The sequence below is a fragment of the Centruroides vittatus genome, unplaced genomic scaffold (assembly GCF_030686945.1).
Source record: "Centruroides vittatus isolate TY-2023 unplaced genomic scaffold, ASM3068694v2 contig_15, whole genome shotgun sequence".
Classification (NCBI taxonomy): domain Eukaryota; kingdom Metazoa; phylum Arthropoda; class Arachnida; order Scorpiones; family Buthidae; genus Centruroides; species Centruroides vittatus.
Genome location: NW_027120927.1, coordinates 687939 through 715136, shown reverse-complemented (window position 1 = coordinate 715136; position 27198 = coordinate 687939). Strand labels below are relative to the sequence as shown.

Below are 27198 nucleotides of genomic sequence, written 5' to 3'. Positions count from 1 at the left end.
GCAGCCAATAAAAATATATCTTATTTACTCTAATGTAAGGTGCACTTTTTCACCTTTTAATACGTCGTAATTAGAACTCCGTAATGCCACGAGTGTCGTTGTCTGTCACTAACTCCATTGCATCATTTTAATGATTTTATTTACAGCGAACATTTAAGAGATGAAAACTTGGAAACTTACGCTCGAAGCCAAAATGGTAGTCTGCATCATCTGTTATAAGATTTTATTATTAGGCCTATAGCAGCAGTCGTGTTGTTAAACCACGTGTTTTACGTCATACAGCAGTGCTGAAGCAGCGACGCTGAAGCGCTGACTTTAACAACGACCGGTTACTGTCCTCCTACACTCCCTCCGGCCTTTTTACCGCTTTACAGTAATTAGTCCGCGACCGTTTTTACAATAATAAGTTCGCGACCGCAACAATGACTTCGAGTAAACGCGATTTCCGGTTAACCGTCTCGTCTTCGTTGATGACGTCACGATTCGGCTAGGTTGTTCGAGTTATCTGCCCGCGCAACACGGTGTAGAATTTTAACCCACGAAATTGTGAAATTTTCGAAAATGCGGAGTACGTAATTACTGATCACGTGGCGATCGTAATTTTGACCAAGTTGTTTTTTGTTTCGTAACGTTTTTACAGATTGTAATGTCAATTTGTTTCTTAACAAATAAAAATGTTACTAACCTACGCGCGTGCCTACTCGGCTATTTTTCGAAATATTCCCATTTAATTTCTCCTTAACTATCTAAATAAGATTAACATCGTATTCGATAGTTCGGTAATTGATGTAGGATAATTAAAAAATGGAATCGGTGGCGTTTCCGAGTTGGCGCTGGAAAAAATCTGAAGCATTTTTTCTCTCGAAATATTCTTTCCCGAGATAGAGAACGTTTTCTAATACGATCGTACAGCGCGAGTAGCGACCAGTCGTCCATATTGAATATAACGAAATCCAGGCAAAAGACGAGACGTAAACAAATGATTAGCCAATTAGCGACCGGCTTATGACGAGAGAAGATGACCACAATACGGTCCCAGGTTCCATTGTATTTGTTGTACTTACGGACCTGTATCAAATGGTGACGACTTCAAAATGATATTAAATTGGTGCGGGATCTGAGTACGTATGTAAGTCGCGAGATCTAAGTTAGGAATTTACAACAGGAAAACTTAGCATTAAAAATTTTTACCGAATGATTAAAAAGACTCATTTCTCGATGAAAACTGCCAAACCAATCTGACAATTTCGCGGTGCTTGTCGAGAAAAATTAGATGATAATACCGAAATAGCTTCGAGTTTTCGGAGATTTTTTGTACTCTTCCCCCCGTGGACACTAATAGGATTTTTTTAGCAAGCGCATTATTTTCCGCTTTTACAAGTTTCTGTCTTACGAAGATTTCTCTTCTTGCGAGTTTCACTGTCGTGCTTATCCTTCACTACCAGTCAATGAAACGATTCTAGTTGCTTTATTTTAACATATATGTTTTAGAATCTATTATTATATTATATTTAGTTTTACAATTTTAGTAATTATTTGTGCAGTTTCAAAGTGTAAAAATGTAAATATATTTTTTATATTTTTAAAAAAATATAACATAAACCATAAATTTTATTTACATTTTGCAGAGGGCGCTAAAAATAGAAATGGATGACTTGTCTCGTGCTTGAAATTGACAAGAAACAACGTGGTTTGTATGTTTTTTACCATAAATTTATTTACAATGTTTTTTTTACATTAATTAAAGGATATTTACCTAAATATAGCCACGTATTGATCTGCTGTAATGATTAAATTATTTTTTTCAGCATAAATGTTACTACACTTTCACAAAATGTTTGCGTGATACGAGGTGTCTTCGTCTCTAAACAGATGCAAACATCCATTTATCTTATTAAAATCGGTAAGTATGTTTTTTCCGTTACGCTCTTAAAAATGCAGTATTAAGCATAAACATGTAAATAATTAATTTTGTTTTTCTTTCAAGCTGTAATTAAATATTTAATCAACAATATCCAATCGGTAATGTGTAAGTAAAGATGACATTTCCATTAACTTTACACAAAATATGGCATTTATTTCATTGACTTTTATAAAATATTTAGGAACTATAATTAATTAATTAGCTTAAACATTGGTGGTTAAGCTACATTTAATTAAATACTTCAGAAAGAGTAAGGGATAAGGGGAACTCTAAGTAAAGATTGACATGGAGTAAGGGAAAATCTACAACCTTTGCTTATATAACGAGTCTAAAATAAAAATTAAATGCAAACCTGAGAAAATAAAAGTAGAAATTGCAGCTTTGGGCCAATCTTTGCTTCCAGAATTGTCTATTTGCTAGAAGAATTTAACTAAATTTTAAAATTACTTTCTAATTATGTTACAAAGGAAAGGTGTGATTTATTTTTTTAAAAGTACTTAATAAATACTGGCTAAAGCCAAAGTTTGAGCTGCTATGGACTGTAAAAACGGTTATATGTCGAAATATGTTTGATTGAGACGTGCACTCGAATCGTGCCGGTTTGTGAATTTATGGATAAAAACCGTTCGTGAAAGACAAAAATACGAAGAGTTTTAACTATAGAACGATCTGTACAAAAGTATCCTTACGGTGAATGTATGCGACGAATGCTATTTCGATGCAAACTGCTTTAGAACGTTCCTCGATTAAATCCGAGTCGAAGCGATACTCGGTCGGTATTTGAAAATATCCGAGACGATCGGAGACGCGAGATATTTAAAAAATACAAAATGGGTCGTGTTTTTAAATCGAGACCGAAAGCCGGTAGTAAATAAGAGACCGAAGATGGAAAAAGCCGTCTCTGTATCGAAAGAGTATGCCTACGAGCTCTACTGGCATACCTATTGTCCGTAACACCTGCAATTTTCAGCATAAACATCTCTAAGATCTAACTAACATATTTTGGTTCTAAAACCTGTCAACCACTGGGTTTTTTCCTTATTAGCACATATGTCTTAAACATCCTTCTTTTATACAAAATTCTGTAATTAAAATTTATGTTTAGTTTAATTCTAGTCCATGATAATTGTTTTTAGATATTTTAGTTCAAAAATTAGATTATATTTTATTAGTTTTATTAATATCAGTTTTTGATATATTATAATAATTATGAACAAAATAAATAATAATGTTCATTGTTGCTTTACTTATTTACTTGAATACCTGTTCTTCTTGTTTCTTCTCTTTCAAAGCTACAATGTTTTTTTATTGTTATTGTTTTCTCCTTTGCATAAATCTCACTTCCTGACTATAAAAACAAGAAGAAACATCAAATCCTATAAATCAATCTACTTGAATCAGTTTTTTTTCTATTAGACATCATTTGTTATCAAATTAAAAGCACACTTGATGCCATTTTTGCAATAAAATGAGTTGAACAGCTGTCTTTCAGCTTTAAAATTATGTTTGTTTACAAAAAAAAAGTAGAATGCTAGTACCTTCAATCACTTTGTGCAATTTGGCTTCATTCATTAGATAATCATATATTCTTGGATAATATGAAAATCTTCCAGTGCCTTAAAATAAAATTGTGGCTTAAAAAGTAAGTGATTATGCTATATGTGATTATCAAAGGGCATTTCTTGAAATGAAATATATACAAGTATTTTCAAAATAAAATTTACTAAATTGGAAGTTAGACTTCAGTAATTTAGTCTAATCTTACAAGGGGACTAAGAAATGTATTTCATAGATTTGGTTTATTTTTTGCTTTGTTATACTGATGCACTAAAAACTATCCCATCCTACAGGTTCCACTTTTGCATTTCATTCAACAAAATTGTGATTTTAAGTATTGATGATGGATGCTTTTGAACCTGTGATATCAGTAGATAATTTTCCTATATGTATTATGTCAGAAAACTGACAGGTTTTTGAGAAAATTAGCATCAAATCTGAGAGCAAAAAGACTTAAAAAATAAAGAAGTAAAATAGATTCAAGACCTAAAATCACAATTTTTTCAAGTAAAATGCAGAAATAGAATCTACAATCTACAGCTTTACAGAGGCTACTTTTTAGTGTCCCAGAAGGCTGAACCAAATCTGTAAAATACATTTCTGAGCTTCTTGTTACTATTTAATATGATTGAATTTCCGTTGGATACTAAGAGATTTTTTTTGTGCCCCTTGTGATGGATTCTGATGTCCCATTTTACCAAGCATAAAATAGGACATCCTGATAGTGAGAGATGGGTCAACTTCACTCATAAAAATTCCTAAGCTAACTCACATTCAAAACCAGATTCTTAGAACAGCTGTTCGGTGCCATGATGATAAGGGCACCAAGTCACGATGCCTTTATCATCTTGATCATTCAGTCATACTCAAATTTTGATCTAAAATGATTCTTGTTCAACATTTGAAGGTTTCTAAAATTTCTCCCATCTCCTTAAGGGAATTATTTCATTTTAATTACTGAAAGGAAGAAAACCATAGCAGTTTCTGTACTTCAGTAATGTCTAATATTTATTTTAACCTTAATTATATCTTATAGATTAAGAATGGCTTCAGTTCAAAAAGAAAAGCCAAAAAGGAAGTACTTAATTGAGTCCAGCTGTCTGTTTACAAACAGAGAATGTGCTGATCCACTTTCCAAATTTTCTATTAACTCGTGTGATTTCCTGGAAGAACTTCCGGAAAGGAGTGCCTGTCCACGTTGCTACAAATCCAGACGATATTATTGTTACAACTGCTACGTTCCAGTAGATGAAATTAAAGAAAAGATTCCTTATCTCAAAGTAAATTTGCCTTTTCATTTTCATTTCTTTAATCTTTTATCTTTATGTTAATGTAATTTTAATTTAATGCGACTTTATTAGCTACCCGTCAAAATAGACATCATTAAGCATCCGAGAGAAGTGGACGGTAAGAGTACGTCGGCACATGCGGCCATTCTTGCTCCGGACGACGTCAAAGTTTATGTGTATCCTGAATTTCCAGATTATGCAAAAGAAAAGGTTTTATAAGCTTACATTTATGTATTATTTACTTTATACTTACCAGAGTTTTGAGAAGTTTTGATTCTTGACATAATAAAATCGATTAATAGTTTATACCTTTTGGTATAATTCTAAAATCATCTGCTATAAACTAGAAAAATTTAAAAACGGTAAAAGAAAGAATTAAAATTCATTTCTCAACAAACATTTTTGAGTTTTAATTGCATTAGCCTTGCAAACTTAGCTCACCAGTGACAAATTGGATGTGAATCACTAAACACTAGTTGTTGGTCACAGGTTTGTGCCTGACTAATGGGCTGGCCATGTGGAGTTTACTGTGTTTACTTTCATATCTAACAGCTAAATAGGTACCAGTTTCCCTCTATGGGAAATTGGTACCTATTTAGATGTTAGATATGTCTTCCTGGGAGGTATTATTACCTTGGCAGATTGCCCTTGTATTGCATTGCCTTATTCCTTTAATTCAATCCTTTCAAATTTTGACATTAAAGGCTATCTGTAATTATATAAAACTATAAAAGAAATATCTAAAATAATAATTTGTGTAAATTTGAAACAAAAATGACAGTTTTGTCACTATTGTTTTGTCTTCACCTAAAAATAGCATGCTTAAATAGACAAATTATAATTTTTGAAATATTTTATACTTTTTTAATGAAAAGTGACAGTTTTCAAATCATAAAGAAACTGTTTTTGAGACATTAAAACTGTTCTTCATTGCGATATCTGATTTGCCACTGCCTTCTATTTGGCTTGAGGGCCAAGCAGTTAAGGGAGCAGCTTACCACTTTGGGGACCCATCAATGAATCCAAACAGGTCAGAGAAGCTCTAGGAATTTTTTGGAGAGTGGTCTATTCAAATTTGTAAATTCCCTCCCCCTGTGGGCCTGGCTGCACCTGAAATGGCTCGATTAAAAGGCCCTCTTAGTGCCTACAGGATGGAGATAGTTAAAAATAAATCTGCTTGCCTAAATTAGATTTGAATGCAGATCTGCTAGATATTTTGTCTATTCCAGATTGGCACAGTATTTTTCATCATTTATTCACATTAATGTACAAAATTTCTTTTTACTTTCCAGGTCCTGTTATTTATAACAGACAGAAAGTATGATAATTGGTCAAAAATGACCCTACCCAGTTTTTACATTTTTGGACTCTGGGGATCTTGAAATATTGAGAAATGCAAAAAAATTTGGAGTTATTTTTTATGTATGGATGTTTGTGTGTGGGGGAACACAATTTTGTTCACCCTCTTTGAAACTTAATAACTCCTCCTGTGCATTTTGTTGAAAATTTTTGAAATTTTTTGCAAGAAGGTTTGTGTATTAGGGGATTGATGCTGTTAAATTTTGGCGGTCAAAGGTCAACAAGGTAGGGAGATAAAGGTGGTGGCGTATCATATTTTGAGTTAATTCGGACTTAATGACAATTTTATTCATTATTAGAATTAAAAAGTTTTTATAAACCCCATCCCTACACTCAACATTAGGCTCATTGCCATTTTTATAATAGTTAAAAATATAAAAAGCTTTTTAATAAAATATCATAACATTGTGCCACCAAATGTTGCTGGGAAAGTTAAGAAACTCATTGCTGGATTTTTTATTTGTATTTAAGTCTAACCCTCAGAATTGAAGCTCCTGATATAATGTGTTTTGTGGATCATATGTTGATTTGATTTTAACAAGAATTGTTACTTAGCCTGTGCACTTTAGAATTATGCTGTACAAAAATATATGGTAACTCAAACAACAGTGATACTACACCGGAGTAAAGAAAACAAACATACCACTGAGCCTGTTACCGGTGTGCGTCTTCTAACAAACAGACCGTTACGAACATTTTTGAACTCTCGGGTTCTTCTTCAGGTAACTAATAACTCCTGAACAAATGCAATTCAAATTAAATTCAATTGGAACACCAGTCAAAACTCTATCGCATGAATATTGATAATGTCATTCAGGCATGCACCTCTTTAACCACTGTAGATTATTGTAAGTTCTTGTCTACAAGCGCCTGCCAGGCCGTTGACAGAGTGATTTCATCTTTATGGTTAATGCAATTACCATCTTTGAGTGTAGCCATGCAGATGTAAATAGCCTCTAGCCATCAAAGATGGTGTACGTGTTGCGTAGTGTGAATCACCTTCGCTTGATTGAACATTGGTTCTACACCTGGGTCTGAGGCGTAGATGGCTAGAGCAGAGGTGATCCTTGCATGTAGAATATATGCTGTGCGCTCTTTCATTCTCACTTCTATGGAGCGCTTGGTGGATCCTACGTAGACTAGGCTTCTGTCCCGTCTATGTCCATGAGTGGGATGGTGCACACACTCGGGAATCGTTTTTTGTTGGGGGTATCTTTTCCGTTCCACAAAATGTCAAATATTGTAGCACATCTTCTGTAAGCGATGCGAATATTCTTTTTCTTAGCCATCGCAAAGTATAGCAATTTAAGGTACGAATTGTATGTAATTGGGATGATACTGGGTGGAAGTTCATTGGATGCCTGGGTTGGGTCTAGTTCATGGCAACAGTGCCATCTATGGATCAATTTATGGCAGGATAATCATGTTCTTTGGCTATATGTTCAATACTCCTCAGCTCGGCTCTGAGAGCTATCTGAGAAGACGAGTGTGTGTAGGTCCTCTTAATTAAGGCGTTAAAGGCTGCCATTTTATAATAGGGAGGTTCACATGGCCCTGCCAGTATGTATAGATGTTCTGACCCTTGTTTACAGTATACTTCCATGTAGATTGCTGTTTGTTCGAACTTGATTTTAATGTCGAGGAAATGGGCTTCGGAAGCATGAGCCTGATCTATCTCTAGGGTCAAGCCATAAGGGTTATCGTTGAATGAATCGACAAATGCTAATATTCATTTAATTATTTGCACTGTATATCAGTACACGGAAAGTTTATCTCCATTCTTTTCCGACGTTCGGAGGCAAAAAATTCTACAGTATCCTAATCTGCTTCTTTTATGATACTAGGATACTGTAGAATTTTTTGCCTCCGAACGTCAGAAAAGAATGGAGATAAACTTTCTGTGTACTGATATACAGTGCAAATAATTAAATGAATGATATTATCCGACGCCATCGGTTTTTAAGATAAGAGTTATCTTGATGTAATTTTTGTCTTTTACATTATTTTTATTATAAATGCTAATATGTTTGGCTTTACCCTTTATAGAATGAGAATATCGTTGATGTACCTTTTATATAGTACGATGTTGGGTAAATGTCAATATACTTTTTATATGTACGATGTTAGGTAAATCTAGGGATCCTAGATTCTAACTGCCTGACCGTGATCTCACACAGGTCTCCTTGTTTCAATTCAACAGTGTTACATATGCCCATCGGGCAGATGGCACCATTCATTTCATTCATTCATTTTAAGTTTATTAGGTACCAATTTTAGTACATAGCCCGGTTCCGCTTTGGGCACTACCGGGAATAAAGACAGATAAATTTACAGGTATACAGATATATATATTTTCACATACATAAATGAAAGAATTGAGAGTGAAGTAACAGTTAACCGCGTGACAAACTTTGCGCGTGTCGGTAAAACCGTATCAACAAACAGAAGTAAGGAACCCAGCTGGCTGTACGAGCATGCCTTTGCTCTTACAGTGCCAGCGCATAGGGACAGCACAAAAGGACAGAACACTCGCAGTACCCCTAGAGGAAAGTGAGGTTATGTGTGATTTGGCTAATCTTTCTAGTCAGGTTGTCGAAAGCCTGGAAAATTTCTTGTGTCCTCCAGAAGTCAGCCGGGTCGCAGAGCCACCCCAACCCCTGCTCCCGAAGTAAGAGTTGTAACTCGAGTCTATGCTGATCCAATATCATGCAGTCATTTAGGTAGTGTAGAGCACCATCCCCAACGTTGCAAGTCGGGCACAGTGGTGATGTGCCATGGGCAAACCTGACCAGATATGCAGCATACCTTCTGTGATTTGTGAATACTTGAGAATTATTGTATTTGGGGGTGTACCAACTATTTTGCTGGAATGTCTTGAGGTTAGGAATAAAGGTGAGTTATATGATCTTCATGTTGGTCCCAGCTTTGCTGCCAGAGAGTAAGAGTCTCTTTACACAGAAAGTTGCGGAGTGTGCGTTTACTCAGTTTGCAATACGAAATGGAGAGGGATTTGTCCGTGGCAGCCTCCTTGGCCAGAGTATCCGCTCTCTCATTTCCCCGCTCACCCTGGTGTGCTCTGATCCAGTTAATGTCAAAAAGTGCATCTGGAAGCATGTAAATCTCTTCTGATTTTTTCTGCAGTTGGATGTTGGTTTCTGCTAGTTAAGAGGTTGAGTGCAGATAGTGAGTCCGTGAAGATAGAGACATGCATATTGTTATAATTAGTGCTGATGTGCTCCACAGCTTTGCTGATGGCCCACATCTCTGCTTGAAAAATGGTGCACTTGCCACATTTTTGCCAAATTCCATGATTTATCACAAATAGTACATATACAGGAATCATTTCTGGTTTTTTTACCTTTGTTAAGTTATACCATTGTAGGTTGTTGTCATTGCTAATAATGAGTGTTATTGTGCTAGTCACATAATCTTAATATACTGTTACCTCATTTTAGCTAATTAAACCAGTGTTTCTCAACCTCTAACGAATCATCGCCCCCTTCAATAAAACCATCACGTAGTATCGCCCCCTTCACTTCGAAAAAAATTTTGTTGGGTTTATTAGTTTATTTGATAATTATATACTTTGTAAAAAATTAAACATTTATTTACTCAGAATACGTATTAGATTTTAATATAATTAACAAAATTAAAAAACATAAGTGTTAACAAATATAATAAAATCTAACACTTTTTATTGAATATAAAATGTTTAAGTATACAGAAAAATTATTGTTAGTGCGAACCTCGAGGCTGACGAAGTCGAGCCAATCTGTTTATCTTTGGTTTGAAATTTGTCAAAAGTAATCGCAAATCACCTTTTTGTGTTAATTGTAACCGATTTCTTTGTTTGGACAATAACTGTACAATAGCACTAAATCCTTTTTCTACAAGATAAGAAGTTGGAAATGCCATAATTAATAACTTGATCTCATTCCAAAGCATTTCGTATCTTTGCTTCAACATCATTTTGCAAATCAATCATAATTTCTTGTATTGAGGCAGGTATCCTATTTACATCCACGTTAAAAGGATCTATTACCCAGTTTGGTATTATTAGCTGTTCTACGTCTTTAAAGCAAATATTCATATCATTTTTTATATTTTCAATATGTGTGCAATATATTTCTAAATCAGTATCCCCAATATTTTTTGCATTTATTGTATTTAAACAAGAAAATAGAGAAAATTCTCTACGAGTCATATTATTTTTGTAGAGAGTTAGTTTGTTTAAGAAGGATGTTACGGAACTCTTAACTTTGATGAGATTGATATTGTTGCCTTGCATTTTTGTCAAAAATTCGTTAAACTTTTCATATATGTCTGATAAATAAGCAACATCATTACATAATACTTCAACATTAAATGTGATTTCATATTTAATTGTATGTAGAAATTCAATGATAATATCAAACAAATTAAAAAATCTTTTGAGACAATTACCCTTAGATAGCCATCTAACTTCTGTATGAAGCAACAAACATTCATATTCTTCATTGTTATCGTGACATAATTCTCGAAACAAATGGTCATTTAAAGAATGTGCTTTGATTTTATTAATTAAAGATATTACCAAATTCATTGATTGATGCAGCCTATCGCTGAGTCGTTTGACTACTAAGTGTTGTCGATGTAAAATGCAATGTATACTGAAAATTTTAGAATTTTCTGCTTTCAATAAGGTAATAAATCCACGCTGTCTACCTATCATTGCTGGAGCTCCGTCAGTAGCACAAGCAAGAATGTTAGAAATTGGTATATTATTCTCATCAAGAAATGTTTTCACAACATTAAAAGTAGACAAACCTTTAGTATCAGTAGTTAAAGATTTTGCAAATAACATTTCCTCGATGATTTTGTCATTTTTAATGTATCGCACATACGCCAGTAATATTGCTTCATTATCACGAACTATACTTTCATCCAATTGTAACGTAAATTCTGTGTTTTGAAGATCTTCACAAAGTTGTTCTTCAACATCATTAGCCATCTTGTCAATTTGTCTGGAAACAGTATCGTTAAAGGAATGGAAGAAATTATACTGTTTGGATTTAATGTAGTCGTATCGCTTAAAATTTCTCGAACAGCTGGAATTATTAATTTTTCCCCAATATTATGAAGCTTGCCACATTTTGCTATTAAGAATGAAATTTTGTATGAAGTCACAAGACCCTTGTTAGGTTGAATTGCCGAATCCTTAAATAAATTCACAACTGTTTTACAATTGTCTAACTTCTTTTTTAAATTAAGAAAATAATCAACATCTTTGTCCTTCTTATCAGGATATTTTCTTGATAAATGTTCTTTCATTCTTGAAGGCTTCATTCCCTCGTTTGAAAAAACTTGATGACATTCAAGACACATTGGTAACTGCTCATTACTTGGCGAAGCAATAAAACCAAATTTTAAATAAAATATATAAAGGAATAACACCGGAGTGAAAATAAATGAAAATCAACAACTTTAGTGCCTTTGACCGGTGTGCTTCTCTCTTCTTTCTCTGTAAAACGCAAACGTTTTCGAACCTCGTTGGTTCTTCGTCAGGCGTAACGGAATTCTGTTCGACAAAATTTTAGAAAAAATTTGCATTCTGGAACGCTGTCGCGTGTAGCCGATGTCGTCATATTAGACTTGCGCGATGTGAGTATAGCGCTACGTCAGGGATCTGTTGAGAAAGGCTTCCCAAGCCGATGATAAGATGATCTCCTTTTTAAAATTGATGCAGTGCGTGTTACTGCGGGTGTTGAGTAAGATGTATAAGCTTAACATCTTACTCAACACCCGCAGTAACACGCACTGCATCAATTTTATAAAGGAGATCATCTTATCATCGGCTTGGGAAGCCTTTCTCAACAGATCCCTGACGTAGCGCTATACTCACATCGCGCAAGTCTAATATGACGACATCGGCTACACGCGACAGCGTTCCAGAATGCAAATTTTTTCTAAAATTTTGTCGAACAGAATTCCGTTACGCCTGACGAAGAACCAACGAGGTTCGAAAACGTTTGCGTTTTACAGAGAAAGAAGAGAGAAGCACACCGGTCAAAGGCACTAAAGTTGTTGATTTTCACAAATTTTAAATATTCAACGGAATATTGGCAACATTTTCGTTTTTTAGACATGGTTTAATGTACTGTTTAGTTTTCTAAACAATTAAAAAAAATAATAATAAGTAAAATTACTAAACTATTTTTTATATTTTTATTACTTTATTCCTTTTATTTTCTTCTTTTATAGTCTGCGCTTTGTCTTTAATCATCATTAATATTTTTAATTATTATACTGTGAAAGTGTGGACAACAAGCAAATAAAGATAAATCACTTTATTAGTAGAATAAATAGACAGAGGTTGGAATGCCCGTCACCGAACCAATTATATATATAGAATTACAGAGTCTCATCTCTCGTTCAACCTTCTCGCGACAAATTAGAATATGAGTAACCCGCTTAAACTAAGATAATTACAACTAAACTTAAACCTAATACTATTACTAATAGAGAGAGAAAGAAGGCTAAGGAATGACTAGAAAAGTCTACCAGTGGTTAGTTGGTGAGTCCCGATATTTAGGTAGATAACGACGTCGGTCACTTTGTGCACGGCAAATCCGTTAGCATCGGGGATTTTTCAATATAATTATTATCGAACACATTCCTTGGATCTCTCCGGAACGGTTATCCCAATTAATTCTTGTCTCCGTTCCTACTTGATCTCCCGTGGCTCGTTCTCTCTTTCCCTAAGCCTTACGCACGGTCCTCCATCACTCTTGCTTGACCTTTCTCCTTGGTGGTGAACCCAAAAGTGTCCTTTCTTCTCTCACCACGTGTCTCACCCTACCCTCGGGCACGACCCCCTTTTCGTCCCTTCGTCAGTTGACTAATCGGGACCCCCGAATATTATAATTCCTGCCACGTGACAGAAAAGGGTTAAAAGTGGAAGGAAGAAGGATTATAGAAATGCTATTTGTTTAATTATTGTACGATATAATGAATAAAATATCTAATTATTCTTAATATAATGTTTTACTATATCACCCTCAGAAAATTGTTTTTCGCCCCCAAAATATAAATTGTTACTAATCACCCCCCAACATGAATAAATTGCCACCGTTGAGAAACACTGAATTAAACAATCAAACTTTTCTACCAAAATGTAGTTTTTAGAACTGAATGTTTTGGATGATTATCATTGTGAATATTCAAACTGATCTTAACAAAACAAGTGAATATTTTTAATGTATGAATGTAAGTAGACTGTGTTATTTTAACACTTGCTATAACATTCTAATTAGATAAATTTACAATTTTTAAACATTTTATGTCATTGATTGCATCAGTCCAGATCATAATATTGGATTCTGATTCAAGAATCTGAATTTCTGTTAAACAACTCACAATTCAACTGAAAATATTTTAGGAAAAATTTAAAATAACCCTGCAAAATATTACTTAGTAAGATGTAATTCCAATTTTCATTACAGGTAATTTTAATATTTCCTGGCAAGAATGCTATGCATCTCAGTGACTATTTTGAAGAGAATACGAGTAAGTTTGACCAAGGAAACTTAGAATGTGATAAGAATAAATTATTCTGCAACAACTTGCCTCCAAATAGTTGCAGGAAGACGAGCAATGCGGAAGAAGTTACAAATTGCCAAAACATGCAACGAAATCAATTTAACCATAACTTTCCATTCGACAAAGTTGTTTTTATTGACAGGTCAGTTTTTACAGGGATAAAATGTTTTAAATTATCATTTTTCAATCCAAATAATGAATTCTGTATTATTTTCAGCACGTGGAAGCAAACAAAACGAATTTACGGCAATGAATGTATACGAAGTAAGTAAATAAGTTGTAAAATGTATGCATATGTTTATTGGAATTTGTATTAATTTGAATGTTTAATTGGGTTGCAATTTGAAAAAATTGTACATTTATAAATTTTCATTGTCATTTGTTAATATGTGTGAAAGTACTGCTCCAACTCCATATGGTGAAGCATCACAGGACAAAAATATTGATTTATTTAAATTATAATGGATTAATAATGTTTCTGGTGTTAGAATCTTTTTTATTTTCATGAATGCTTTGCTGTGTTTTTTTTTCCTAATCCATGGTTTGTTCTTGTCTAGGAGTCTATATAATGGTTCAGCTTTGGTTGCTTTATCTTTCAAAAATCTATCATAGAAGTTTACAAATCCCAAAAATGCCTGTAACTCTTGTTTGTTTTTCAGGTCCTGAACCTGTTGGATCGCTGCAATTTTATCCAGTGTGGGTCGAATGCCCCGAGCATCTATCTAATATCCTAACAATTTAAGTTGATTTGTCCCGAATAGGCATTTGCTTTTGTTCAGTTTTAGTCCAGCTTCTGATATCCAGTTAAGAATTTTCCTCAACTTTTGATGTAGGGCTTCTTCATTGAGTCCCATGATAAGTATATTATCTATCATCACCATTGTCCCTGGAATACCTCCTATGATCTTTTCCATCTCTCTCTGGCAAATAGCTGGACAACTACTTACTCCAAATGGTAATCTTTTCATTCTATATAAACTGTTGCATGTGTTGATAGTCGGTATCTCAGATGACTCCTGGTCCACAGGAAATTGGAAGTAAGCTTCCTTGAAATCAAGCTTGGCAAATACCTTTCCACCAGATAATGAAGCAAATATATCGTTAATGGCTGGCAATGGGTATACATCTACTTTTATTGCCTCTCTGTTTACAGTGCAGCAGTAATCTCCACATAAACATACACTTCTATCTGGTTTTATCGTGGGTACCAAAGGAGTGGCCCACTTGGAAATTCTAATTGGTTCTATAACTCCTAACTGATGAAGTCAATTCAACTCTTGTTCTACCTTTGTTCTCAATGCAAAAGGAACTTGTCTTGCTCGCATAAAAATAGGCTTTGCTTCTTTATTGCTAAACCTGCCTCACCTCTAAATAGACCCATTTCTGAATTATTGAATAAATGCTGGAATTCTTGCATCAGATAGTCTGCATCATGCTGGTGATATAGTCCTTCTATTCTGATTCGTAGTGGTTCAAACTAATTTCTTCCAACAAGTCCTGGTCCATTTCCTTTAATCACTAACAATGGCAGATTCATAACTTTTCCTTTAAATTGCACCCTCACCATTGTAGTACCCACTATCTCCAGATTCTGATCCACCCATGTCTATAATTTGACTTCTTCTGATTCTAACTCGTTTTGCTGTATTTTAATTTCTTTTAAGATCCATTCACTCACTACAGTGTACCCAGCCCCTGAATCAATTTCCATCATGACTGGTATATTTTCAATATTGATTAAGATTTTTATAGGTGGTATTCTACTTCCATGTATTTTGAATAGAGATGTATATTCCTCTACCTGGTTTGATGTTAAATTTTTATGTTCCTCAATTCTGTGTACTCTGGCTCTCTGGCTGGATACCTCTTTCTGTTGTGCCCCTGTAAGGAACTGAGTCCGAGCATTATTTTTTCGTTTTATTATATTTTGTTTGGGGCTTATGTTTAGTTAGGACGAAGGTTCCCACCACTCTCTTATTAGTAACCAAAAAAGAAGATAATAAACCAACTCACAAAAAAAAAAACGAGCGCCGTAGGAAAAATCTCGCGCACTTGCGCTGCCCAGCGGAAATAAACAGTCCACAGAAAAAAAATGGAGGGGGAATCCCCACACTCACTAGAAAAGAAATACTTACTAAACCGTCATAAAACATCCCAGAAAACTGTGCTAAATACTTTGTAAACAGTTTGTAATATTTTGTCGGAAAATTAAAGCTGCCAGAAAGAAACTTAATGTTAGAAAATTAAGTATGTAAATAAGGGGAGTAACCCAGCTGAATTGTGACGTCACCTCACAGCATAAAACCAGCACGCTAACCGAAGAAGGACGAGGTGATTTCCAGAGCGAGGTGATTCCTGGTCGAAGTCCAGATTGAGAGTTAGGCGATCCAAGGTGTTAAAGAGGAATTCGATTTGACGATAGCGAGAGGATTGAGGAAACAGGTTCCTAGTATAGTGAGGTGACAGATAGACGTTTAGTTCGTAAGAGATTCTGTTCGTAGTTCCTAAGTATTTGATTTGTCGAATTTTCAAAGGGGAATTAAGATTAAGTTAAGCTAAGTAGCTGAGTTTTAATGTCGGGTTGACTTGTTGATTTTCGTTAATAAAATTTTGTTTTGGATTATAGACATTTGTACATAGTTAAATTCGATTTACCAATTAAATATATTTGAAACTTTTGCTTTGACTTGATATTTGTCGTTATTCTTACTAATATTTTCGGTGCACGCGTAAAAGCTCAGGCCTGGCAAACTAATCTCGAATCCGCGTAAAGTACCCGTTAGGTTAACGGAAGTTTTACCGGCCGCAGTTAGTGTCGGTTTCCTAAGATACTAAAAATAGTACTTTACACCGCAATTTGATTTCTTCCCTGGTTTGGAATTTTTCTTCTTCCACTCTTTTGTTTTGTGATACTTCCTTTTTTTAAGTGCCCTTTGTTTTCGCAGAATTTACAGATTACCTGAGCAAATCAGCAATTATTCAAGTTATGATTTGCGGTGCATCGAAAACAACGTAATTTGGCTGGCTCACTATTTCTCTTGTAGTCTGCCTTTAAGTTATACACTTGGGTGTTGTTTCCATCTGACCCAAGCTGGCTAACATCTTTAGATGCTTAGTTGCCAATGCTGTATTAAAAATGTCCTTATAAGTAGTGTCTGTTTTTGCCAATAACATGTGTTGTATTCCTTTATCCCTTAAACCAGCCACTAGCCTATCTCTCAACATATGCTCTAGTGAGGCGCCAAAGTTGCAATTTGTTGCAATTTTCCATAGTTCTGCGACATAGTCGTCGATACTCTCTCCCGGCTTTTGTGACCTCTGGTTAAATTTGAACAATTTGATAATTTCACTAGGTTTTGGGTTAAAATGGCTATCAAGAGCATTAAGTACTACACTGAAGTTAACTAGTGTCATTTTTTTCGGGGCTATGAGTGTTACTACAAGTTTGTATAGAGTTTCACTGCACACAGTAAAAAATAGAGCACACTTATCGTGGTCATTTTCAATCTAGTTTGTCTTCAAGCAAAAATTAAAGTGGTCCTTATAAGTTTTCCACTAGCTGTCCATCTTGAATGGTTCAAAACAAACTCCACTGGTCGACGTAAAACACGTAGTTAATTAACAATTAACTTTATTCACTCTTGGATACAACTGACCGAAATGACGACTACACAAAAACTCTCTCAGACAAATGAAAGTATGTTGGAATTTCCACCTTTGACTTGATGCCCAGATCAAGTTACAACACATGTCTTGAGTAATTAGGATTTTCTAATCTCTTCACAAAAATTTCTGCTGATTATCCCTTAAATATTAAAACACATAAAAAAAAAAATACCAAAAACTAGAAAGACAAACAAAAGCTTTCATTCAGGATGCTTACTCACAATGTTCTCAATATGTAAATTCAGAAATAATCAATACCCAATTAGCAGTTTCAACACTGATAATTTTCTCTGTATATAGCAGTGCTTTCGAGTGGTCCCACAATAAAAGTTTGGGTACAAATAGAATTAAACATTTCTAGTAACTTAAAACAGTTATTTATATTATTATCTCACAGTGAACATGAACACCAAAATTTCTTAAATTTAATATATATAGTTATATAGTTAGTATAATATATATATACAGTAGAGAGTCGTTAATCGGAATCAATTGGGGACTGGGGTTGTTCGGATTAGTGATTTGTTCCGATTACCGATTATGTACGAAAAAATACATTAACCTGTCCGACGTTCAAATTTTTCTCCGTTGCGTGTCGCTTCGTGTCGAATTTTCGTCGATTTTAAGCCTAACGAAAATTTTTATAATAATAATCGAGGCTATCGTATCTTTAAAAATTATTTCTTCATTTTGTACAAACAAAATAAATATATTGAAGAATATAAAAACACGAAAATTATACTTTAGAAGTAAATCTAGTATCAAAAATGTTCGATTCAGCACGACACAGTCCGACTGAAAATCGTTCCGATTACCGGGGTTCCGATTAACGACTCTCTACTGTAGTTTACAAAAAGAGGTTTTACGATGATTAAAACCAATATGTATAAAATATGTAAAATAAACAAAAATGCATTTCGAACTTTAAAATAGTCCCTCTTTAGTTTGTGTTTCAATTAAACATATAAGATAAAATACATAAAAGTTATTAATATATTAAAAGGCTGAAATAATGATGAAGACATCATAATTAAGAAACTGGAATTATCTCAAAGGGCAGTACAATAACTTCTATCTTTTGCATGTTTGAATCCAGTTCAGGACATGTCTGCATTTGTCACCTTTTAAATAACTAGTTCAATGGAAATTATCATTTATGCTTTGGAAGATACATAACATTGGACTCGAATAAACAAATCACAAAATAATGCATTTAGAAAGCAAAACTGGCAAAATTATCCTATGTTGAAAAAATAGTGTAAATAAAGAAACAAGATACAAATTGGTGTGTTTTGAAATGATTAATACTAAATATATTGTTTCAGGTCTTCCCTGCATCATGTTGACTTCTCACAGATCATTATTCTGGAGGCATCAGAGAAACAAACCTCCCAACTATTTATCTACCATCGAAGCCATCTACTACTTTCTAGTAGAACTGCATCGCATAGTCCATCCCGACGTAGCCTACCGGGGCGAATACGACAACCTCTTATTTTTTTTTAAATACATGTACAATAAAATCCGTACCCTGTACGATCCCAAAAAGCTGAGAGCTTACCAAGACTGAAAGCTGTGATTTCTATAATACAGGTGATTCGTACTTTTAGTTAACAGTTGTGCCGTTCTCGTTTACTCGTATTCCAGTTTTTGGTAGTAACACGAAGTTAATGTTTCCGATATTTATTTTTTACATTAATCGGTTGCAAACTGCATTTTAAATTAGAAGTATGTTTGGAAAATTGTTTTATTGCATTAAAGAATGTTACGTAAGTAGCGTGTACTCTTATTATTTAATGTAGTACGGGTGCCGTATAATACCGACGTCTATAAAATCACTTTAATCCGGATCGGTCGATTTCTCTCGCAGCTTTAAAAACACCAAGCTACACGACTCGACTTTATTGTAGCATATTTTTAAACAGATTATACATCATATGCATTTCGGGGCTATTGTGACTTTATAGCCCCTCTTCGGTGCTATTGACTTTATAATCGTAATTTTGTTTTCGATAGCTTGTTTAAAAATATGCTACAATAAAGTCAAGTCATCTAGCTTGGTGTTTTTAAAGCTGGGAGAAAAATCGACCGATCCGGATTAAAGTGATTTTATATACATCTTATTATTTACTTGGCTCACGATTGTTCTACTGTATAGAAATGAGAAATAAATGTTTTTACACATTGCAGTTACTCTGTTTCTGGGAATTGAACACGCATTGAATTTGAATCATTGTAATTAATTGCCATTATTGAAATGATTCGGGGAATCTTGGTGGCTTAGACATACAGTGCAAACTTTGTTCTCCTTACAACCAGGAGTGATAGGTAAATGCAGTGTGGATTTTTGTCACTGTTGATAACAAATTTTTGCCATTGACCACTCCTGGATTTGGGGTTAACCATGTTTTCAGTGCTTATCCAAGGGATAAAGACAATTGGCACGTTTATTTTGTCAATTTGACATCACATTTTAAACTTGCTCATTATAAAATCAAAGAGATGATGTCAAATTGATATTAAAGTGTAAATTTCTGGACGAAACAAAGAGTTTACGATGCAGAAGATATACAGTCGGGTGTAGCGCTACTCGTACTCCCACCGCAACATCTCGTTTCGTCGACATTTAGGTCTCGTTATCTTTTCGATGACTAGTCACTCTCTTGCATCAATGACCCGAGAGTTGGTTCCACTCAAAGTATTTTGGTAATACAGAAAAAAGAGATCTTTGCATATATCTGACAGTATCTATTGTATATTATATTTACACTGTTAATTGTGTTTTTTAATTCTAAAATATATAGTTGTTATTGTTACAGTTTTATAATATCAAAGAATGGACAGGTTTAACACACTCGAATGCTCGAGGACGGCTAAGAATGAGAGGAAATCTATAGTCATCGACAAAAGAATGCTTGGCAGTGCCACGGTACCTCCGGGCATGCTTTTGCTAGTGACTATAATCACCACTCATTCCTCTTCCTAGCTATTCTTAATCCAGTAAATTTTTTTTAAAGTAAAAGATAACTGCTTCTGTAATCTCTGTAGTCGTTTAGCTTTTACCGTCGACCTTTACACGGCTCCGATCACCAACTTCCAAGACGGAAATGGTATCTAGAGAATATTTGTGACAGGAGTAAGGAGACTATTATTTTAAAAAGATGTAATTGAAGAACGTTTTTTTACCTAAAAGCCGTTTGAGAGATTTTATTTCTTCGAATAAGGGTGCACCGTCTACATCACTGCGCTTATTCGAATGATCTGCTAATTTTAATTCGAAATTCCTAGTGCGATAAAGTTTTACTTTAATTAAGTTAGAAAAGAGGATGAAATGGGGGGAGGTAAGGTGTCCGGTTTTCGGGGTAGTCTATATTTTCCTCGGATACCGAGTTAAACAGGAATAATTTGAAGCAGATCGAGAGAAACATTTTATATCCTATATAAAACCGACCGGAGACCGTCTAGTTCGGGGTGGCCGAGCCTATTTTGGTCGATCGCCGGCCGTGTCTCGAGTTAATGCGTTACATTTGTAACCGGGTAAAAATTAAAATTGAAACATTAATTGATACGATCGGCTGCATAGATGCGTATAAAACAAAATTTATTTTTCTAAAAGATCTGCAACAAAATCATCCGAATCATTTTCCAAATACGGCCGATGACCTGCAGAAACATAAAAATATTAATACAGTAGAGTATCGATTATCCGACTTAATTGGGGACGGGTTGGTCGGATAACCGAAAAGTATGAAAAAATACATTATTAGTGTAGTATATTAGGCCTGGTTTAAATACTAGCCTCCCTTTCATGGTCGAGCCAGTGTTGCTAGCTAAAACACGCAAAAATTTAACAATAATAATGTTAAAGCAGCCAAGACAGCCAAATATTGGAGCTCCATATCACTAGCGGACATTTGAATTTGCCGACTAGGAACGAGGTCGGTTGATCGGGGGTCGGATAATCGATGCTCTACTGTACTTATAAGATGGGCAAATACGCGGCGGAAATCCAAAAAGTAATTGAAGGTTTTGAAAAAATTAAAGAAACCGTGGAATTTATGTCTTTTCTTTTAACTACCTATAGCTCGCCGGAGTGCACCCGGTACCGAAACACAGTATATAAACATAGTACGTATTTAACACCTCCTTTCCCCATTTAGACTATGCCTGCGACGAGTCGACCGTCACACATTTTTAAGACAGAAAGTAGATCTTACGTACGCGAAAGTTGGCCAACCCCGGTCTAGTCGAAGGGGCTAAGCCGGGGACGGGCGACCTTTTTCTACGTAAGGGCAGTGGTGATATTCGAAATAGTTAACAAAGGGTTCGCTAGCAGAAAATTTTTCCCTGACAATTACCGACAAACGAAATGGCTAGAAATAAATACAATACCTTGCGATATATCTAATAATCAGTGGTGTATTTGGAACGTAACGAGCCCTGGGCGAAGACCAGGTAACAATAGTATATTAGTGTTGTCGACCTTTTTTTCTTTTTCTTTTCTTTTTTTTTTTTTTTTTTTTTTTTTTGTTTTAGGCAGAGAAATTTTTCACCCCGAATAGACAGATGTCATCGTCTCTCGAAATACAATATCCTCTTTATTTCGCTGTCCATAGCTCGACACGTGTTCCACGGCCATCTTGTATTATCTCGCGCGAGTGAGATTGTGGGATCTCTGTCTTATGACTGGATCTAGTTTCGAGAACTCTCTCGAATCGATCGCGAATAAACCTCGTTTCGGTCGAGATCGAAACGGTCGAGAGAGATCGCGCCGAGACATAGTCCCCGACCTCGCTCACAATCCAGATTGAAATGCTCGGTGCGAACGGGGTATAAGGCTCTAGTTTAGTAGTATTACAGAGTATAATACGTATATTTTAATATATTTTTTTAAAAAAAAGCAAAACCACTGAGAAATGTTCCGTGTGTTTAACAAGGTTCGGAAAACTGAAAATTTTAACAACGGGTTCGGCCGAACCTGTGCGAACCCGCTGAATATCACCACTGCGTAAGAGCCACATTTGAAACTTTCGAACTGACGCGGGGCGCACATAAGAAAAAAAAATACGGGTAAATCACAAATATTTATTCATATATTAGTAAATCAACGTAGGTATACCGTACTTGATGCGAATGTAGTATATCAGATATATTTGTTACGCAGTCGCGTGCTCCGTAATTTGAGCTCGGATATAAACGCTTTTATGTTATAAATTCAGATAAGATTTTTTCCTCGCATTTTTATATTTAATTCTGACAAATGCGTTGTAATATCGACAAAACACGCCAGATCTGTCATCCGTTCGCAGTCTGAAAGTTCTTTAACGGGTTTTCCTTTCATTTCCACGAATAATTTTATTTCTGGTAAGAGATTGAAAATCTTTGTAAAACTGAACATTTGCTTAACCGTCTGACGTCAGTAAAATAAACAACGTCGTCAATATCGGACAAAAATTCTTTAAACTGACGATGGTTCGACGCGCCACCTCTCGGAAAGTCTACTGTGGATACTACTATATCCGTAACGTGTTCCCTGTTAATTTTCTTAGCGAGTAAATTCTCCGCCCGCAAAATACAATGGCAAATAAATAAATCGTTTGAATTTTCGTTTTTGCTAATTTATTCGAGAGAATACCGATTAATTAAACCGCTCTCCTCCGAAAGACTGGGCGCCATCGGTTGTAATTCCACTCGGTTTTAATAATAGTGAGAGTTCATTTTTTGTAAGGTTTTTTCAAAAGCCCCGTACGCAATTTCTCCCGTAGTATTTCCTTTTAGCCCAACCAAATCTAAAAAATTCTTCGGTAATGTTTAACTCCTTTCGACAGAAAATTTCGAATTGAAATAAGTGACTTCGGTTTTGAATCGGAAGTTCGTAAATAGGTCTCCTGCCCCTAGTTTAAAGAAAGACAGGTAGACGAACGACAGTAGGAATTTATAGATCCGCAAATTCTTCAAATTGCAGCCCAAAAAACAAGTCGATCGGAAAACGAAACCGAAACTGAATGTAAGGCGAAAATCTACACCGAAAAAATGATAAAAATGAACTTTATATTAATGCGGACGATATTGTACCGTGTGAATCTTCCCAAACCAAGGCTGGAAGAAAGGGGCGTGAAGATTAGCAGAACTAAAACAGCTTATGTGATTCTGAATGGTAGACAGAAGGGTAATATTAAAATCCAAAATGCGCCGCTCCCTTTGGTTCCGAGTTTGAAATATCTCGGGACATTTGTCGAGACGGGAGGAGGGTTAAACTCGGAGGTACAGGATAGGATTCGATGTGGATGGACGAACTGGAGGGAGCTGAGCGGTGTGTTACAACAAAGTTAGCTGCAACCTGAAAGGAAAATTGTATAAATCGGTTGTTAGACCCGCAATGTTATACGGAGCGGAGACACGGAAATTACAAGAACCCAAGAAAGAAAGATGGAGATGGCGGAGATGAGAATGTCGAGATGAATGTGGGGAGTGTCAAGGAAGGATAGAAAAAAAAGAAAAAAATTTATTAGAGGTTTTGTTAAGGTGGGTCCCTCGAGCAAAAAGATGCAAGAATGTAGGTTGATATGGTTTGGCCACGTAGAGCGAAGAAGCGACAATTATGTTGGAAAGAAGATCGGAAAACTGGTAGTAAAAGCAGTGGCGTAGCGTGGGTGTCAGCCGCCCGGGGTGGAGGAAAATTTCGCTTTCCCCTTATTTAGGTATCTCAATTTAAAAGACTTGAATATACAGTAATTCTAAAGAACTTTTCGGCAAGAACAATCATTATTATTGTGTATTGTACAGGTGTATTGTATTATTATTATTTATTGTTAAATTTTGCCGCCCCTTAAAAGTGCCGCACGGGGCGGGCCGCCCCTGCCGCCCTCACTACGCTACGCCACTGAGTAAAAGGAAAGAGAAAAAGAGAAAGACCAAAGATGCGTAGGAAAGATAAAATGAAAGAAGACTGGAACCAGAGGGGACTTAAGAAAGAAGAAGCCCTTGATAGGAAGAAATGGAAGAAACGTAGAGAAGGAAACGCCGACCCCATATAAACGTGGGAAAAAACGAAGATAAAGAAGAAGAAGAATGAAATTATTATTTTTCTATCAAATTATACGTAAAATTATATTTATAAACGCATAAATTCGAGTTAAAACGAAAATTTAAAAAATAGTATCTGTGTAAAAATATTTAACACCAGAAGGTGTTTATACGCGATCTCTGCGGTACTAAAACAACAATGACGCGCTTGGAATAACCTTTAAATACAAAAACAAATTTAAAAAAATTAAAAGTAAAATTAAAACTATAATAATTCCTGGGACGAATTATAAATGTATAAAAAACACTAAATATAAACTAAAAGCGAAATTTCGGTGACGTCACGAGAACATTGGAGTGCGGTGCTGCTTCCACGTTCATCTTGTCAAGAAGGCAGCAGAAAGCGTAACGAGATGGGTCTGAAAAGACGTTCCTCTACGAAAAATCCACCGATTTTCAGCCACGAATTCGTCATACAGAATCATGCGGACATCGTGTCGTGCATCGCCATGATATTCGTTATCGGCCTGCTCTTTCAGGTTAGTCGAAATTCCGTAATTCGTGCCTGAGAAGTAACGTGTTCGTTCGAAAATCCGCCTCCATAACGACCAGAATTCCCGAAAAACCCGCGATTTTCCACGTGATTCGTCCGTGCAGCGATCGCGTAACGTAAACTTCACTCTATTTCGCGCCAATTCATTAATTCTAATTAAGTAAAACGTGTTTAAGGCGTTAAATACGTTTCTGAAGGTAATTAACGTTGTTGCCAGTTTCCGTGCTTAATTGTAATTAATTTCCGTGGAGAAGATGCAGTTAAATATGCTTAAATGCGTAAATAATGGGGATCAATATGGTAAGTTGTTGCAGTTGCATCCATGCAATGACCTAAATACTTGAGTAAATAAATATAACATAGGTTAACTTGTGTATTTTTTTCACTTCCTCAAAAATACTAAAAGTTTTGATAGTAAATTCGGTGAATATGATACAAAATTCACGGTTTGATCACTAAAATTAATAAATGTGCCCATTTCTGTATGGAAAATGTGTTAACATATGTTGCTTACGTATGTTTCGCGCCGCGTCGTGCGGGATTTCCTGCACGCCCGGAAATATTCGCCTTTTGGTAATTTGCCTGGTGAATATTCGGTTTCTGCTTGTTCTTTTGTAGCATACTTTATGCAAAATTAGTCGTTCTATTTATGATTTAATCCGTGTCTATGCTTCCGAACAAATATTGTTGGATGGAAACTAAAGTTACGTTGCAAATTCTTAAATTTTATCGTTAAAAACTGTTTCTGGAGGTTAAATGCTGCGCTTTATCGCTCCGTGTTTGTCGAGTCGTCGTCTTTCGTGCGACGTTTTCGGCAATTTACGTAAATAATAATTAATTGAAATTTTTTTTATTTGTCCGTGGTGTTTACGAAGGCTTTCGTCGTAGGATTCCTAATTAACCGTCTTGCCGGTTAAACGTTAGAATCGTGTGTACCGAGTTTTGTTTGAAACGTACTAAATCGGGCAAAAATTTGAGCTGTTGATTATAAATATTTTATATAATTCAAAATTAATATTAACTGCTTTTGTGTAATAATATATTGTTCCTCTAAGTGATCTATGGTAATATATGTTACCACGTGTTTTGGCAGTTTATATGCATTCGAACTGGTAAAATTGCAGCTACGGACGAGGCAGTTAGAACCTTATCGAAGCCGTAGATCGTGCACGTCGGAGTAAAAAAATTCGAAAGAATCGACGGTCACGTGTGACTCTTGGCAAGATATATCCTCCCGAAATCGGTATATCTGGAATTTTGAAGACCCGCAAAAATAAGGCAAAGTTTAAAAATGAATTATCCGAAATAAAAAATCAAAAATCTAGAACTATTCCCGAAAACTATGCTAAAAATAAACTGTTTTTCACTTTACTAGAGATGGCTGAATGCTCATAAAACATGACAAATGCCATTGCACTGCTACTTCCAGGTTGTGATTGGATTCATGTTGCACACTCCATTAAGCCTATCATTTGTTTAACAACAGTGCTGCAGTCAGATGTTGTAATGATATCTCACAAAGGGTTGTGTAAACCTTTGGTTCCTTTCACATTTTATTCCTATGAGCACAGTCTACAACTCATTAGTAAGGTGTCAATTCTCAAGTATAGTGTAACAAGTATCCCATTTTTAGTCATTTCAATAAAGAATATATCATTAGTTGTCGTTTGAATATTTGTGGGCATTAACGAGATCTTTTGCCTAACAATTTATATTGAACTGATCCCGTTTGTTTGGTTTACTTATCTGTTAACTTTTTAAAATAGACCGAACAAAGCATCACTGGAGTAAAATCCAATATTACTTCATTTACATAACTCTCTCAGCATATTTAGCTGCAAAAATGCTTCAAATTTCCAGAAAAATGTTAAAATGTGATTTAAAATTTACTTCTTTTTTTTCTATCAAAGCTGTAAGTCTTGTTATTTATATATGAAATATATGGTAACATATGTCATTTGGATATTCTCAGTTGGCATCTGTTGAAATCTGTTATCAAACAATAACCTGATTCTTGATATACTTTGGTGATTTGCATAACATATCTAATTACATTTGATTTTTTTTGTGGCTCTATGCAAACACTTACAGTGGCATTATATTTGTACCATTCATCAATTTATGCAATTTAAATGAGTTGCATTAAGTGTTATTAGCCACAGATTTTCTTTGTTACGCAAATCTAGTAGTAAATTGACTTGCAGAATGCTTAATGTAATTTTTAACATTTTCATTCTTGTGAATGT

At 35.1% G+C, this 27198-nt stretch overlaps 2 protein-coding genes across 5 annotated transcripts in view; both read left to right on the top strand.

Moving 5' to 3' along the window:
- Window positions 1-1668: 1668 nt before the first annotated feature.
- LOC136968566 (tRNA-uridine aminocarboxypropyltransferase 1) lies at window positions 1669-19562 on the top strand. 2 transcript variants are annotated; one of them, XM_067262559.1, is made up of 7 exons: window positions 1669-1687; window positions 1809-1903; window positions 4518-4761; window positions 4843-4980; window positions 13611-13849; window positions 13925-13971; window positions 18699-19562. In XM_067262559.1, the coding sequence occupies exons 3-7, from the start codon at window positions 4525-4527 to the stop codon at window positions 18941-18943; spliced, it is 906 nt and encodes a 301-aa protein (XP_067118660.1). In that variant the 5' UTR covers window positions 1669-1687; window positions 1809-1903; window positions 4518-4524; the 3' UTR covers window positions 18944-19562. The 2 variants fall into 2 exon arrangements, with proteins under 2 accessions (XP_067118660.1, XP_067118658.1); XM_067262557.1 differs by having other exon boundaries at window positions 1672-1690.
- A 5183-nt stretch (window positions 19563-24745) lies between these two features.
- Window positions 24746-27198, top strand: part of TRAM (translocating chain-associated membrane protein 1) — a 36787-nt gene continuing 34334 nt past the window's right edge. For all 3 annotated transcript variants that reach the window (XR_010879667.1, XR_010879668.1, XM_067262532.1), the window contains exon 1: window positions 24746-24938. Coding sequence is in view for 1 of the 3 variants with exons in the window: in XM_067262532.1 (XP_067118633.1) it covers window positions 24813-24938 (126 nt within the window). In the remaining 2 variants the exon portion in view is untranslated. The remainder of the gene's footprint in view (window positions 24939-27198) is intronic.

Coding starts and splice junctions, on each gene's coding strand:
- LOC136968566 (XM_067262559.1), top strand. CDS start 4,525: ATGGCTTCAGTTCAAAAAGAAAAGCCAAAAAGGAAGTACTTAATTGAG. Junction 4,981..13,610: donor CAGATTATGCAAAAGAAAAG/GTTTTATAAGCT, acceptor TTTTCATTACAG/GTAATTTTAATATTTCCTGG. Junction 13,972..18,698: donor CGGCAATGAATGTATACGAA/GTAAGTAAATAA, acceptor ATATTGTTTCAG/GTCTTCCCTGCATCATGTTG.